The 16,278-nt window shown below is 46.3% G+C and overlaps 1 protein-coding gene across 1 annotated transcript in view; it reads right to left on the bottom strand.

Moving 5' to 3' along the window:
- LOC135914823 (nose resistant to fluoxetine protein 6-like) overlaps nucleotides 1-15,944 on the bottom strand; it is a 97,515-nt gene extending 81,571 nt beyond the window's left edge. The window contains exon 1 of the mRNA XM_065447749.2: nucleotides 15,541-15,944. Coding sequence (XP_065303821.1) covers nucleotides 15,541-15,944 — 404 coding nt within the window. The remainder of the gene's footprint in view (nucleotides 1-15,540) is intronic.
- Nucleotides 15,945-16,278: the final 334 nt, after the last annotated feature.

Here is a 16,278-nt window from a genome sequence, read left to right as displayed (position 1 = left end):
AGTAGTCCCCTCTACTGGCAATGCACTTTTCCCATCTTTTCTTCCATTTTTGGAAAGCCTCCTGGAACGCACTTTCTGAAATGGTGCGCAGGTCTCTTCTCGCATTGTCCTGGATCTTCTCTACGGTTTGGAAACGACGTCCTTTGACGGTGTTTTTCAGCCTGGGGAATAGAAAAACGTCTGCTGGCGCTAGGTCCTGAGAATATGGTGGGTGGGACACAACAGGAGTGTGGTGCTTCGCTAAGTAGCTGCGGACAAGGAGCGATGCGTGAGCCGGGGCATTTCATAATGCTACATCCAAGCCTGATTTTCCCACAATTCAGGCCTCTTACTGCGCCCAAAATCTCTCAAACGTGCTAGGATTCGCTGGTAAACTTCTTTGTTTACCGTCTGACCATGTGGTACAAATTCCTCATGGACAATGTCTTTGCAGTCAAAAAACACAACCAACATCACCTTCATTTTTGACCGGCTCATGCGTGCTTTTTTTGGACGAGAACGTTTGGCCACCCACCAGCTGCGGTGACTGCACTTTCGTTTCAACATCATAGCCATAAACCCATGTCTCATCGTCTGTTATGATGTTCTTAAGAAAGCTTTAATCGTCATTGGCAGCGACGAGCCGTTTCTGGCTGATTTCAACACGGGTCTGCTTCTGTTCGTCAGTCAACAAACGCGGCCCGAAGTTTGCATTGACACGACGCATCCCAAGTTTGTCACTCAAAATTTCATGACATGATCATACGCTGATACCCACTTCGTCAGCGACTTCTCGAAAAGTCAAACGACAATTTCCACGAATCACATTTCGAACTCTCTTGACGGGGTCATCATCTGTGGATGTGGAAGGTCGTCCAGGTCGTCCATCGTCCCCTACCGACATTCTTCCGTGTTCAAAACGCTTGAACCAATCATAGCACTGCGTGCGACTCATACAGTCATCCCCGTTTGCTTGGCTAAGCAACTGAAATGTCTTTGTGAAAGTATTTCCAAGTTTGTAGCAGAACTTCACATACACACGCTGTTCTTCCAATTCCTTCATTGTCACTTTGGCACCAATCCGAAGAACAGCTTGTTCTGTGCTCACTTCAGCGGCTGTCGCTCGCCAACTAACAGTCAGAGCGAAATGCGGCAAATGGCAGTTTGTTTGGTCTGTAACCTGCGGCTACCGGCGCTCAGTAGCCGCAGTGCACTCCCTCTGCTGGTTGGTGCGCAATTTCAAAAGTTCGGTTTCCTTTTGAACACACCTCCTATAACGGTGAATATATGAGTGCCTAAGGGTCATAGAAGACAGAGAAAGTTCATTCAACTTCACGCAGTTGCCTACAGAAATTATGCGGGATACACTGGCGTAAATAATGCACAACGTTGTATCTTTTTCAGAACATTTCCGTGAACATGGTTGACTGCCCGTTCATTGAGTGGCCCAGTAACTCAGAGTTATCCTGTCCGTGTCATTGCCACCACTTGCAGTGCACCGGAAGAAATAATCGCTGATGAATTTTATCAACTTATAGTGAGGCTTGTAGTCAATATCTTATTTGTGTAGGCCTGTTCGCGCATGGTTTTTGTCAGAACATCGTCAACTTGACCGTCAGTTAACCATAGATTAGTTAAAATGTTCAAATGCGTTATGCCGTATAAATAGAGCTGCAGGCGCAGATGGCGTGTGTATATGATGTTTAAAAAAAAAACTGGGGCCGCCAGGTAGAATAGCACTTTTAAAATTACCTAGCTATCTCTGGGTAAAGGAGGCTCTTCCGGAATCATTAAAAGCTCCACGTGTAATCCTTCATCCTTAATCCTGGTAAGACCTGCCTTTGTCTAGACTCCTTCCGGCCCGTAAGCCTCACAAGCTTTATTTGTAAGGTAATTGAGAACATTATGAGCACTTGACTTCAGTGGTGGTGTGAAAACACGGAGGTCGTATCCGATTACAAGACACGGTTTAGACAGCGGCGTTCCATATTAGACGCACTGCTAGACAGTGTCAAAAGCGTCGAACGTGAACGTAGCTGTAAAAATATGACAGCCATGGCGTTCTAGACATTAAGATAGCTTTTAACACTAAATCACATGTTACAGCTTGGTCTACTGGAATGATCCCTACGATAGATTTCACATTAAAAGGAAAGGAAGCTTTTCGTGCAAAGGAATTAATTGCAGTGTAAATATCACAGCGTCACGCAAGGCGTTGCCCAGGGCAGTGCACTTAGCCAATTTCTTTCAATTTCGCAATGGTAGCTTTCCTGCGAAAACAATTCCTGTTGGTCTATATTATTCATTAGGACGTCGGCATATGGACCTCCGGTTTATGTGTAGGTTAGCCACAATCGACGTTGCAGGAGGGCTTCGATGTTACTGACAGCTCCTTGAAATAAAAAAAAACGTGTTTCTCTTTACGATAAGACAGCTGTACTGCCTTTTACTAGATAGCAAGGGAGGAATTTTCAGCTTAATTTGGAAGAAAAAACTTTGATGACAGTGAAGCAGCACAAATTACTTGGTGTTACTCTCACAGATAATTATCATGGGCCTCACACAATAGCAAACTTGAAAAGCAAGGCAACTCTGTTATAAATGTTCTTTGCCGACTTGTTCCAGAAAACTTGGGAAAGGTCAGTCGCATTACTACTGCAACTTCACAGTGCACTCATAAAGCAAAATACAGCTTATTCGCCGCCCACTCTGCATGGTCTGTCGCGAACTTCTGAGGAAAGACACCAACGTTTGCTCGCAAGAGGGCGTGTCTCGGCGTTTCCCGAGCAATGTCGACTCCTCTTGTTATCGCTGAGGCTCGTCATCTGGCTTTTCCAGTTATAGGAACAGCTGAAACTTCTAGACACGCACAACGCAACATGAATAGCGACCGCTGCTTAACAGCTCCTTTACGGAAAGAAACAAACGTCAAATTCACGAAGTTTTTCGAGTTCATGTAATGTTATTAGTGAGCTTTGAGATAAACAGAATAGATTTCAATTACCATACTAGGATGCTGATAACAACCGAAACAGAATTGTGCAGTAAAGAAAATCGTACACAAGACAGATATGTTCATGATAGCTGCGCTGCAACTGGCACTATACCAAATTTGTTCCTTATGTCCACGTAAATACAGACAGATTTGGCCGTAGGAATTCGCCTGCATCCGCATTCCGCATATAGGACATGAAGCTGAAACAAAACGTCTAAATTTTCCAGCGTAACATTCTTTATCATCACCGAACTATCTGCTATCCTTTTTGCCTTGTCTTTCACGGCGTCTGTAAAGCTTGTACTAAAATTGGCCATTTTTAGTCGTTCTCAAGGCTGCTGCTTTTACGTCACTGAAGTGCACAGAACGAAATGCGTTGAATACACATTTCGTATTAAGAAACCTACAAAAAACGCACAAAATTCAGTGCAAGAAACAGGAAATCACAATGAAGCGCATCAATGTATACCAGGGTACTGCAATATACCTGGAAACATGCACTGCAACGGAGGATGGTAAGAAAACATGCACACGAAAACGAAAACATTAAATTTCTTTCTTGCCTGTAGTGCAGTTCGCCGGTTGCTGCAGAAATATTCTACCGACTTATCACAAACACCTGGTTTGATCAGCAATCAAAGTATTCAGAAATGTTAATTAAGGACCCATGCGTAACACTGTCCATTCTGCCAAAGTCGGGTGAAAGATATTTCGTAACTTTAGGATAAGCGTCCGTGGCTTGGCACAACATGTACGCCTCAATTCTTGCACTGAATGCAATGCGTTAGTAGTCCGCAGTGCCATTGCGGCCACGCTGACGATGTTCGATACCTCCTTTTTCTAGTGCCCACGACACGATACTGTGAAGCGAAGACTATAGAGGCTGGTTTAATGTTGTTAAGCTGTCGACCAGACTCAGCAAAAGATACTTGGCCAATAGCCAACAATGGAGCTACAGAAAGGAGCACTTCTGGACTTTCAAATCTTTTTGAAAAATACAAAAATCTTAGGATCATAATAAATCTTCGTAGCTGAACCCACTATAAATTTTATTTAAGCCTCACAGGTTGTACGTGTGTAATTCACGTTTGAGTTCCTTATTATTTTATGTATTTTGTTGGATGGATGTGCAAATGTTCGTAAGATTCGACTGTCTCCTTTGTTTTTCAGTGTTTTTCGTGCTTACAGTTCAGCTTCCCAGCAAAGAGGAGTAGCCGACGCCTAATAAAGGTGCCAGCATCCCTTTCAATGTCATATCAATAAAAATTTGAATAAAGTAGTGGCAAAAAATGTTGCTGATGATTTGGTATTTTAATGGAGCAGCAGCCGCGTAGGCAAATATGCGCCAAGCACATGATTCAGGAGTAGATTAGTTATTAATATGAGATAAGTTGGGCTGTAAATCGCCAAGTAAGAGTATAAAAAGCTTCAAATGTGCTTCAATTCATATAGGGTGCTGGTGGCCTACAAATAATTCAAAATATATTCATATGGCACAAGTGACTCAGCACTCAATAAAAGCATGGGATGAAAAGGAATTCTTTGTTCGTGAAAAAATGTGAGATATATTTGTCTCCATTTAACTAAGCCAGGACATGTTATTAAAATGTGTAGCACATTTAAAAATTCACCCCATTGTTTTCATGTTGGTTGTGGTTTCTTTTTTATTCGGCAACTATGGGTCAGCCTTGTGTGACCACTCAGACGACATAGAATTACTTCGTAAAATCTTTCTCTGTGGCGACAACTGCGCCATTCTTGCAAAACAGGTTTCATATACAATACAGCTTATTATTCTCGCTGATCTCACAGTTTCTGCCAATGTTTTACAACTGCAGTTTTTAATGTACATTTATAATCCTGCTAAGGTAGGCCCACGTCGTATAGATCCAGAGTTTTGGTTTCCACCGCCAATGAATCTGCTCTTTCGTTACCGGGGATTTTTGCATGACTAAGGGACCCAGCAGAAAGTGACGTTCAAACCTCTGATGTGACATTTCATGTATTGATTTTGTATTTTCCTTAGTAAATTATTTCTTAATTGTACCCTAGATGCGAAAGCTTGAAGAAAGCTCAAAGAGCGACTAACTATGACAGATTGGTTACTTTCTGTTTTCAGGATGTATGTCCTCAATAGCTGACAAGATGGCATAGAGTTCTGCAGTGAACAAAGCAGCGACACTGAGAAGTCTGATTTGTTTTTCGAAATAGTTTGATGTGACTGCAATACCTACATTAGCATTGATCTTTGATGCGTCTGAAAAATATTTCGTGTACAATTTATATTCTGATTCTACATCAAAATGTTCACTTAGCAAAGCCTCTCTCGGTGAAGATTGTTTCCTGTATCTCGTTAACCTGAAGTCGCATTGCGCTTGCTTTGCTTCCCAAGATGAAAAAGAAGGTTCATCCTGCAAAACTGATTTTTCGTCTATCTCATGACATAGGTCTGCATTGAGTACCTGATAAAGAAGGAAGGAATGAATGCCGGTTTGTTACTAAAATGTGTTTTAAAGCGCAGGCTTGTAAATAGTATTCTACAACGATGCGTTGGCAAAACCCTCATTACGTACGTGTTCTCAAGAAATAGCCATCTGTGCTCCAAAGACAACTGGTTTGTTTCTGCATATAGGCTTTTTATGGGAGATGTACGGAAAGCGCCAGAACAGAGCCGTAGTCAAAGATGATGCAGCGGGTCAAGAACCCTCAAAGCAGACTTTCGAGCTGAGCCAAACACAAAACATCCGTAGTCCAAGTGCGACCGGACAACAGCATTGCGTATGCGAAGCAAACATGTTTTATCTGAACCCCATGATCAGTGGGATAGGAGCTTTATGATATTTATGGATTTAATAGATTTTTGTTTTGAACGCGATGTGCACTTTGAAGCTGAGCTTCTTGTCAAACATTACGTCAAGAAATTTGTACTCATTCCTTAGTGTGATTTGTTTTCATTTAATGTGTAATGTTGGGTTCAGTGCGGGACCTCGGTGTACACTGAAAGGCACGCATATAGTTTTCTCTGGGCAGAATATAAAACCATTTTCATTTGCCAACCATACTATAGAGTTTATGCCCAGCTGGAGGTGGCGCTCGCAAGTAACCATATTATAAGAGCAGAAACTAAGTTGCATGTCATCGACATACAGAGTATACATTAAAGGGAAGCTGAAGAGTCTGTCGAATTCGATAAGACGTTCATATACAGATGCGGGAACCTTATAAACCATGCACGTAAAATTTTAGGCGAGATTTTACCCTTAGGAATGACGTAATCGCCGGTTAAAATTGCGCTGACGCTCCGCCCCCCATCGAGCGCCGCGCGCTGCTACTGACGCTGACGATGCGAGCGGAGACCGGAAACCGCAGCGTAGTGACGTCAGCATTGGTGTTCCGCTCCTTCGCAGTCTCCGCGAACGTGCCTGACCACGCTTGTTTCTGCGTGCGTGCCGTCATATTCTGCCCCGCTCGAGCCTGCATTCCTTTGATTGTGTGTATGTAGAGTGGTAGTTGACGTGCGCAGCATCAATTGAACTGGTGGGCCGATCACGCCGGCGTTCTGTGCAGCCTACGGCTGCACGAACACCAGCGGCCGCGACGATGTTCCATTACTCCCCGCAAGACAAGGAGCTTGCAGCTAAGTGGGAGGCTGGTGTGAATGGAAAGAATTTCAAGCGCTCAAGAACAACGGTGCTGTGCTCTAACCACTTCCGTGACGCCGATTACTACCAGTGTTTATCAATAATGCGTGAAAGAGTGAGAGTACGGCTTTCTGCTAGCAGGATTTCTAAACACAGCGCGAAAAGGTAGGGGCAACGAACGCGCCCAGACGGGACGGGTGTGGGCCGACTGATGGTAACTGGTCTTGGAAGACCTTATGAATACACGAACTCGTCCAAACCTGGAATTTGATTTAGTGCTAGCTAGCTTCGTGTTAGCACGCTGAACTGAAGGTGCATGTTCATCTCCCACCCTTGACGCAGGTTTCGTCGCAAACCGTACCCGCCGTGGTTGCTCAGTGGCTAAGGTGTTGGGCTGCTGAGCACGAGGTCGCGGGATCGAATCCCGGCCACGGCGGCCGCATTTCGATGGGGGCGAAATGCGAAACCACCCGTGCACGTTTAAGAACCCCAGGTGGTCGAAATTTCCGGAGTCCTCCACTACGGCGTGCCTGTTAATCAGAAAGCGGTTTTGGCACGTAAAACCCCATAATTTTTTCGTCGCAAACCGCCGTTAATTTTCTATTCGCACGTGTGTTGTGAAACAGCCAACATGCAGCTACAATAATGCAGTGCAAGTCTAAAGTTTTCATGCGTTTGAAAGCCGGCACACTCCACGACGCTGCGCTCTCCCTCGCGCACAGAGAGAAACCGGCTGTCCCACGTAGCTGACGGAATTCGTCACCTTTACGGCTCCGGTTACGAGTAGCGTGTGGATGGCGAGCTGATGAAGGCCACTACATTTGCTACAAGAGCCGGAAAGCTTTTCCTGCTTGTAAACCGTTTTTGCCGACAGCTTTGGGGCAGCGCACAAATGCCGACGATCGCATCCCTCCTTACGTTCCACAAGGAGGCATGCGGGAACATAGCAGTACAGTTGTTTGCCCGCAAGCGAACTCACTGGATCGCTAAATACAGCTTTGCGAAAATCGTGCTCACCAAACAACATTTCTAACACGAGGTGATGCTAACACTTCGCTTTCGTTCGCGTAGAAAGTACTGCTTGCTACCAGCATCTTTTGCTTCTTGGAGAGGCCGGCTACGTATACGTGTAGGGAGCAACGCCGAACTCTTCAGAAAAACGCAAGCTCTCGAAATTTACCATTACCCTCTCACCAAACCACAGCGCCAAACCACCTTGCACTGTGCTTCGTGTGTGGCGGCAGCGGCCGGTCCGGACGAAACCAATGTTGACGTCACGAGGCGCCCGACCAATCACAGGCGGAAACGAGGCGCGCGAGCTGCCCGAATCTGCGGCTGCACTTTTCGTCGAAATAAAATCTGTTTGCGTTTCTTTCGCTTAATTTCGATGCGATATTCGAATTCGGAGGGTTGAAAACCATTGCGTCCCGCTCTTCACTCATTTTTTCTGGAAAACTCTCCAGCTTCCCTTTATGGTGTATCCACACGACGGACGGCTCCGCGCAAATCAGTGCCGCGGACGCTTATTCCGCCGCCCGTCCGGCTGCGAAGCCCATCCAGACGACGGACGGACTGAGTAGACGACCGCGCCGGAAAAATAAAGATGGCGGCTACGCCCGAAGCGACTGCCGTCCGCCTCGAACCTGTCAAGTCGTCGCCGTCCACTGTGTGGCCCGTAACTTTCAAACTGAGGATCGTGTTTGGTTTAAATTTGTGTCCAGAAGCTTCGACAGTAATGTATTCGTGATAAGTGGGCACCGTTTCCGAAAGCGATGCTCAAATTCTCGGCGTGTAGGCTTAGAGTGGCTGTATTGGCTGAACATGGCCTCGAAGATGTTGCGGCGGCCATCTCAGTGGCCGTAAGTTAATATAATTGCTTGTTTTTACTCACTCTAGATGGCGCCATCGGTGTAACAAAGACTTTGTCATAGGTGTTTTCACTCTAAACGAAAATGGAGATCGAAAGGAAACGACGGTTGGCCGCAATGGTTGTTGTTTGGTGTCAGCAGCGATGAAGCTGTTTCAGAAAGATCCCAAAGCCGTGCTTGTTGCCAGACTGTAGAGCATGCTAGGCTAAATCCGCAGCATTCAACTCCCAAAATCCACATGCGAAAAATAGCTCGGCATTTTCCGTCCGTGGGGGTCGCGGACGACTCGCGGACGGCACAAATCCGTGACGCGTAGTCACGTGATGCGCAGTCTGTCGCGAAAAAGACGGATTTCATCCGTCGTGTGGGGAAGACGAAATAACTGTAGTAATCGTGTTGAGCTTAATTAAAAATAGTGCCGCACTTAATACTCCACCTTGTGGCCCTCAATTCTTTCGGTATAAAACAGCTAGACAGAGTTGCGCCAAACATCACCTGAGACATTCGGTTCTACAGATAGCTTTTGGTTATACCCAACATGTGCCCTTTTATTTCATATGTGCCTAAGTCAACTAACATCCTATGTCTCCACGTCTTACCATATACTTTTGATAAGTAAAAGAAAACGGAGACGTGTTGTTGCCGTTGGACGAAAGATTCACGGATTTTCGTCTCCAACTTGACTAATTGGTCGATTATGCTGCGATTGGATCGAAAACCACATTGATATTGATCGAGTAACCCGCTACTTTCGAGAAAGTGCACAAGCCGTTTGTTGACCATTCTTTCAAATTTTTTACCAAACAGCTGGTTAAAGCAATGGGACGATAACTGTTCGGATCGCAGCTTTCCTTTCCGTTTTTAGCCTTCTTCGAGGGTTTCGGAAAATAGCCTTCCGTCCACAACCTGTAAAAGAGGTGCAAGATTGTGCTATACGTGTGCGCGTGTAGGGGTGTCCCAACATTTCATAGTTTATGTTGTCCGAACCCAATGAATGGTTCTTTTCTAAATTGATCGCATCGAAGAGTTCATTTTTTGTAAAAGGACAGTTCTACGGCTCACTACTATTCAGTGATATTTGAAGTCTTTTTTTTTTTAACTTAAGAAAATCAAGAGTATACTGAGCATCATCAGAAATTCCAGCAAAGTGCTCTCCAAGTATGCCTGCTTGTCCTTTAAGATGCGTTTTATCGTCGAACATGGGGAGTTTGAATTCTCTGTGAACACCATCAATTTTTCTCATTTTTCCCTGACTATTTTACTTCTTGTACGACTGTTTACAGAGTTGACATATCCCACCTATGGTGATCTTTTTTACTACCTGTCTTTCCCTCCTAGCCTCACTGCGCTTTGGTTTAAATAACAAATTTTCGAAAGTTGGTTATCTGTTTAGTGGAGACCAGACACAGTTTTTTTTTCCTACGAGCTTCAGCACATGCGTCATTCCACCACGGTTTTGGTGGTGGAATGCGGGTTTATTTCCCGTTATGCACAAAATGCGCGTACAATACGGGGGTTACGGCACTAGGGCAGCAGTCGCAGACTGCGGATAAGAGCTCCCGGGGAGTGCGCTCTGCCGCTCTTCCGAGCTAGGTTCGCCACCCAAACGCACGCGGGACCAAGTGGGCCAACAGCCAAGAGCACCGAATCTACCTCGGATGCTGAAGGAGAGAGGGAGGCCTCGGGCACTGTTCGTACGCTCGGCGCAACGTGAGCCGCGCGTCGCGCCGGCGGGGATCCACAACTAAGGCTGGAAGGGTGTTTCTCCAGGGGTCGCACGGGCGAATGGTCCAATGTCGCGCGTGACCATGACCAAGGAAGGCCATGCCCACATGGTTAACCCTGGCCGCCCAGAAACTTGGAAGTGAACAGGAGACAGGAAAGAGAATAGTGCCAGAGAAAGATAAAGGTTCAAGAGGGGGACAGAAAAAGGCGACTGCCAATTTCCTGTGGTTGGGTTAGTCCGGAGGTGCCGAACTACGTGAAGCAGAGGCCAAAAGGGTGTGTTGCCTCCGCCGAGGGGCCTGTGCGTACACCCGGCATCGGCTCAATACCCAGGATTTTCCTTTCCCCGGACACGGGTAAGCCGCATACGGCTAGACGCGGGAGGGTCCAGTCTATGTGCTCGGGCCCGTGGTATCGCAACACACCAAACGTGGTGCTGAAGCAGATTTCCCGGCGGTGGGCAAAAACGTCAATAGGAAGAAAAGGACGAATCGGAGCATGTGGATGCCAGCGCGGAACCAAGGGCTGAATTCCCAAAGCTTTTCTTTCATAGTTTCTCTTTCTCATCGCTTTCGCCAATGATATGTCCAGCGTCAGTATTGGCTGGAGTTTTCTCTTACGTAAGAGGTTTTTGTGAATACGATCCCCGGAGCGGGACTGCATATGGATAACATAAGACTCATCGCATTAACTTTTAGGGGCCTGAAACTTATAGAAAGTGTATTATACACCGGTATTATGAAGTTTCTAACTGATAATACATTGAAGAGCCCATGCCTGATTGGATTTAGACCTGGATACTCAATATATTTCGCGCATGTCGATTTAGCTTGCTCGACAAAGGCGACCGTATGTGACCTTGGTAAACCTTAATTTAACTAAAGCATACGGCAGTGTAGAGCCATGTCATTTTCCCCAATGTCACAAATAGTACGCGTTTTCCTCGTTATATTACAAGTAGGATACATAATTTTTTTTTAATATACAGAGGGTTTTATTGCTGCGAACGTAGTTTTTCAACGGCAAAATATTATCAGTCAAAGGGAGTTCCCCACGGTTCTTTCCTTTCTTCTCTTTTATGTAATGCTTAATTAAGTTCACTTCCATAGTGCGATAAGGGACAAGTGTATGCCGACAACATTGCGTTATATGCGTCTGCAAGTGACATTTTATCAATGCATAGAACGCGCCATCTAAGAAAAATAAAAGTAAGTCAAAACGGAGTCACGATATTGCGACTCTCTTTGCTGGTTTCAGACCCCATTATATGCCAAAGGTAGTCAATGGGAGGGTCACCACTTCACGAGCCTCATGTTGTTTGAAAGGAGTTAGGTGAACTGAGGCCGCATTCCCGCCGTTCGGCCACTCTTGGGGATAATTTCACTTTAACCGGACGTAACTTCCAGCATGGCATCTCACAAGTGCGACCGGAGCTGTTCACTCATCTAGCCAATTAAGTGTGCCCTAACAGTAATATCTTCTAAATGAGTGACCAGGAATACGGCTTCTGATTGAAACTGTTCAAATACGCACCTATTCAGCCGTGACTTCAATACAGGGATTTCTGGACAAACGAGCCGCAAAAAGAGAAGGGCGCAGGGATTATAAAATCAGTTTCTTTGTGGGTTAAAAAAACAGTTTTGTCACGAAACACTGGGATATATTTATTCGGTTGTGATCAGTGCTCAAGTCCCCACGTATTTGAGTGGGGGCTCTCATACATACATGGCTGCTCGTTGTATGTAAGTACGTACTTACGTGCGTTTGTATGTATGTATGTATGTATGTATGTATGTATGTATGTATGTATGTATGTATGTATGTATGTGTGTATGTATGTATGTATGTATGTATGTATGTATGTATGTATGTATGTATGTAAGTATGTATGTATGTATGTATGTATGTATGTATGTATGTATAGAGAATAAGAAATTAATTATTTATAAAACTAAGCCAATACTCGTAGTTAGTTGTACAAGCTCTCGTTCCTGCCTATCCAATCATTGTTGGCATATATGCTCATTTTGCTCTAACAAATGCCAATTTTTGCAGAATAGTAGGGGTGAGGTCTTTTGGCTTTATGTCCTGGTTGGGATGCAGTGTCTCACGCCTTTATTCTCGTGATTTTCTGCAATGACTAAGAAATCTAAACATTGCATCCCAGCGAAAACATTTCGTCCATAGGATATCCAGTTTTGGATATCTTACCACGTATGTCCCAAGTATATCGCACATGGACCTGCTTCGGATATCCCACCGAGGATGTCCCAGGGTTATTCCACATGGATACTTTTTGACGTACACGGAAATATTTGTCCTCCAATTTGAGGCTTTGTCTTTAGGTTTCCGAATTATGTTTCCTCGCATGTTTGAATTACAATCCGGAGCTATCATGTCTGCAGCCTATGTGTATGTCATACTTTACGAATTTTCTGACGCAATTTACTTTTAAAACGTCAATTAATTCAATAAGCCACTTGCGCTTGGAGGAATGCTAAGAAGAATGAGGAATATGCTGCACTTCCGCACGCGTGCCTACGCGCATAACATAAGTGCGCAGTGTACATGTTCTTGATGCGTGGGCGCACTAGCGCAATAGTAAACGCTGTTCAAAATGGCCTGGCATATGCCTGTAAACTTTACGTACACAGCATGTCCTAATGAACCACATCCCGTGGACATGCAAGGGATGTCCGCAGGACACGGAAAGTGCGGCCAAACTATCGTGTGATAGACGTCTGCAAGACACATCACTGGGACATCCATTTCATTGCAGAGGATGTCTGCAGGATATTTGTAGGACATCATTGTTGTAACTGTGATTTTCCTTTTCCATTTCTACCTATCTGACACATTTACGCGATAGCTAGGTATTCTGTGTAAAGCAACACTTGGATTTACCGCTCAATGTTCTGACCATAAATAGCTCAAAAAAGGATTGGCCACTACGCAGAGCTCAGCAACGCGAAGTCGTATGTTCTCTGGACGGACTCAAAACGTCGATTATAAATGAAGTTCCAAACATTCGCTGAAGCAGAAACGCCGTAAATGTTTTGAGCCTATCCTTACGGTCGACCCCGCTCTCCTGTTTCACCATGTTAGCCCAGCGTGCCTCCTCAGGATGAGACTGAATGCCGTCCAGCCATCGATTTATACACTCGCGTGCAGAACACAGGGTTTTGCGCGCTTAGAAATGTAACAATAATAGATAAATAATATTACAACCAATGCATTTTTCTATATCAATGTCGGAGCCGTATGTGGGAAATCGGAAGACTTTCTGACAAAAAATCGGCAATGCAATTGACTTTCCCAATCCGCAAGGTGCACTACGACGGGAACTAAATGCCAGAGCTAGCGGAGAATGATCTTCCTAGAATTTGTGGGGCTGAATCGGCACCAATTCTACAACGTCCACCGTTGGGGACAACGGCACACAGACACAGGAAATAAGATATATATGTAATGCAGGAATTCTAGCATCCTCAAGTGCACGAGATTATCCTGTAACAGAGCTTGCATTAAGCGCAAACTGGTCTCGATAGAGATAGAGTGCAGCAGCACGGTTATTCTTTAACCACGTTTAGCTTCAATCCCCTGCCTCTTTCTCACAGTTTGAGCTAGGGAACCTTCAGACGCACGCCTACAACAGAGCTTGAGCGAACCCAGAGAGCCCGCCTACAGCAAAAAAATATCTGTAGGGACTTTAAGCCCGACGGGAGATATTTTATAAGTAACATGATTCGGACAAGCAAATATTGCTTTTCGTAAAGCAAGGTTAGGGGTGATCTCAAGATTGATGCTCTAATTCGTGACTCTTTCATACATGAAGTTATTCACGGGAGTGAGAGAAAGTTATATATATATATATATATATATATATATATATATATATATATATATATATATATATATATATATATATATATATTCTTCAACGCGCTGAACGAAAACCGAAACTAGCGCAAGAAGGCTGTTTGCGGATCCAAAATGATCCAAAGGCGACGCCATGAAATGCTTGGCGGTTTTTTTGCCAGAAGAGCAGAGCACGTTTGTTCTTGAATAATTCTGAAAGCGATGTGTTAAGGGCGACAGCAAGAGAAAGTTTCCGAAAATTACGGTGGGGATGTCTCTCCGCGCCGTGTCATTTCGACGGCTGGCAACACTTGCAACAGTGTTTCGTCGGTTTCGTCTTTGCCGACATCAACAAGATCACCGGATGGTAGTTCTGAACTTAGTGTCACACATTACTTCCCCCCTCTTCTTTGGCTTCTGGATTGGATTGGCGCGGCTCGCTACGTGCTTGCGCGCGCTTTTCCGAGCGCAGATTGGTGTGCGCCTGGTTTCTGCACTAGGCTGTTATGCGATCGCTTTTTTGAGCGCAGATTGATGTGAGCCTGGTTTCTGCACTAGGCTTTTGCACGATCGCCTGCTTTTTGCACTTGGCTTTCAAAAGGCGAAGTGAGCGTCGCTTACTGCGGAAGTGCAGCGCCGCGGGCCTACCGTGTATGGAGGCGCGCAGCAATGCCGGGAAACATTCATACAAAAGCAAAGGGTCAGAAAAAGTGCGCTTTATTTTCCGTTACTTTGTCACACTGGGTAGCGCCGTGCGATCGCTTCTAATAGACGCAGAAACGAGTCCTTGCAGCGCATGTGCCCATTAATCGATGCCCACCATAGCCATATCAGGTGCGACTCGAGGAGCTGTGGAGTCACCCTGTAGCCGGAAGAGACGAGGTGGCGCTTCACCTTCTGCCAGTAGCTTTCGATTTTTTGGGTGTGAGCGCCCGTGATTGGGTCTACAAAGTTCATGCTGTGGTTAACAGCCTCCCATTGCAAATTCAGTCTTGCTCCGTTAGCCCCCACTAAGTTCGGGATGCAGTTGTATGCGGCCCATTCATCACTGTGGATGGTGGTTCCCGGTTCCACGTTGGCTGCAATAATGGGGCCTAGCGTCGCCGCGTCTCGTCGGTCGACCTTGAATAGTCGGAGCTCCCCGGTGGTCACGCAGATCATGCCGAATACCCACGGTCCACGATCTGCAATGCCACCGTAATTTTGGCGGCTCGGCGGAACGTTGTCGCCCGTCATCAGGCGGCCTCGATTGTATTTTCGCTTGCCGCGAAGGAGGCATTCATCAATTTGCACAATCCTCCCGGGGCCACCGAGTGGGGGTCGCGCCAGCAGCTCGTCCCGCACGACCTCACGAGCGTAGTTCCTCCAGTCGGCGATGACATGGTCCGACAGATGAAGCAAGTCGCCGGTCATCTCCTTCATGAGCCACGTGCCTATGTTTTTGCTCACGCAGTACGTGAGCCAAATCACTTGCCGCCTGGAGACGTGGACGTTCGGGCGGCCGAGGCGGTCCGTGTTGGCGAAGTAACTTCCCTCACCTCTCTGCCCGTGCAGTGCAGCGGTACCGTGTAACTGCGACAGCTGCTTTCGGCACCTGTTGCACCGGAAGGCAGCCCGGCGTCCATTCTGAGTCTTCCTATACAATGTGACGACTTCGCCTTCGCAGGTTGGTTGGTCCGGGTTGAACGCCAGGTCCTTGCAGGTGCCCCAGTACTCTGACGACGCCACTCGACCTGGTCTGGAGTTGGGGCGCGGTGGGCGGACAGCGCTTGAAGCCGGAGCAAGCCGAAGCGATCGTACGAACTCTTCCTCCGCAGCTGCATCGCTGATAATTTGACAGATGGTGACAATATTGGGGTCAATTCTCGTGGCGGCCATGACAACGAGTGCAGCGAGAGACGCGGCTCGTCTTTTGTAGCCCCGGGATCCGTTACAGCAGAACCCTCTGTTAAGGACGGCTCACCCAGGAACGTTGAGGTAGCGTGGACCTGGCGGTCTGGAGCTTCAGGAACAGGCAGGGGCCCAGGCGCAGATGCGAGACGACATATTTTCAAGCTTCTTCGATCACGCAGAGCGACACGCAGTCTAGCTTGCTCAAACGTTGAAGCTCGTTGGCGGGGGCGTGTTTTATATAGCCTGGAACGCCCTCGCTCAGGAGAAGGAGAGAGGGCGAACGCTCTCCACACTTGCGGCCCCCGCTCGGTACACAGGA

This window comes from Dermacentor albipictus, unplaced genomic scaffold (genome assembly GCF_038994185.2).
Source record: "Dermacentor albipictus isolate Rhodes 1998 colony unplaced genomic scaffold, USDA_Dalb.pri_finalv2 scaffold_25, whole genome shotgun sequence".
Taxonomy (NCBI): Eukaryota; Metazoa; Arthropoda; class Arachnida; order Ixodida; family Ixodidae; genus Dermacentor; species Dermacentor albipictus.
This window is presented reverse-complemented; position numbering and strand designations above follow the sequence as displayed.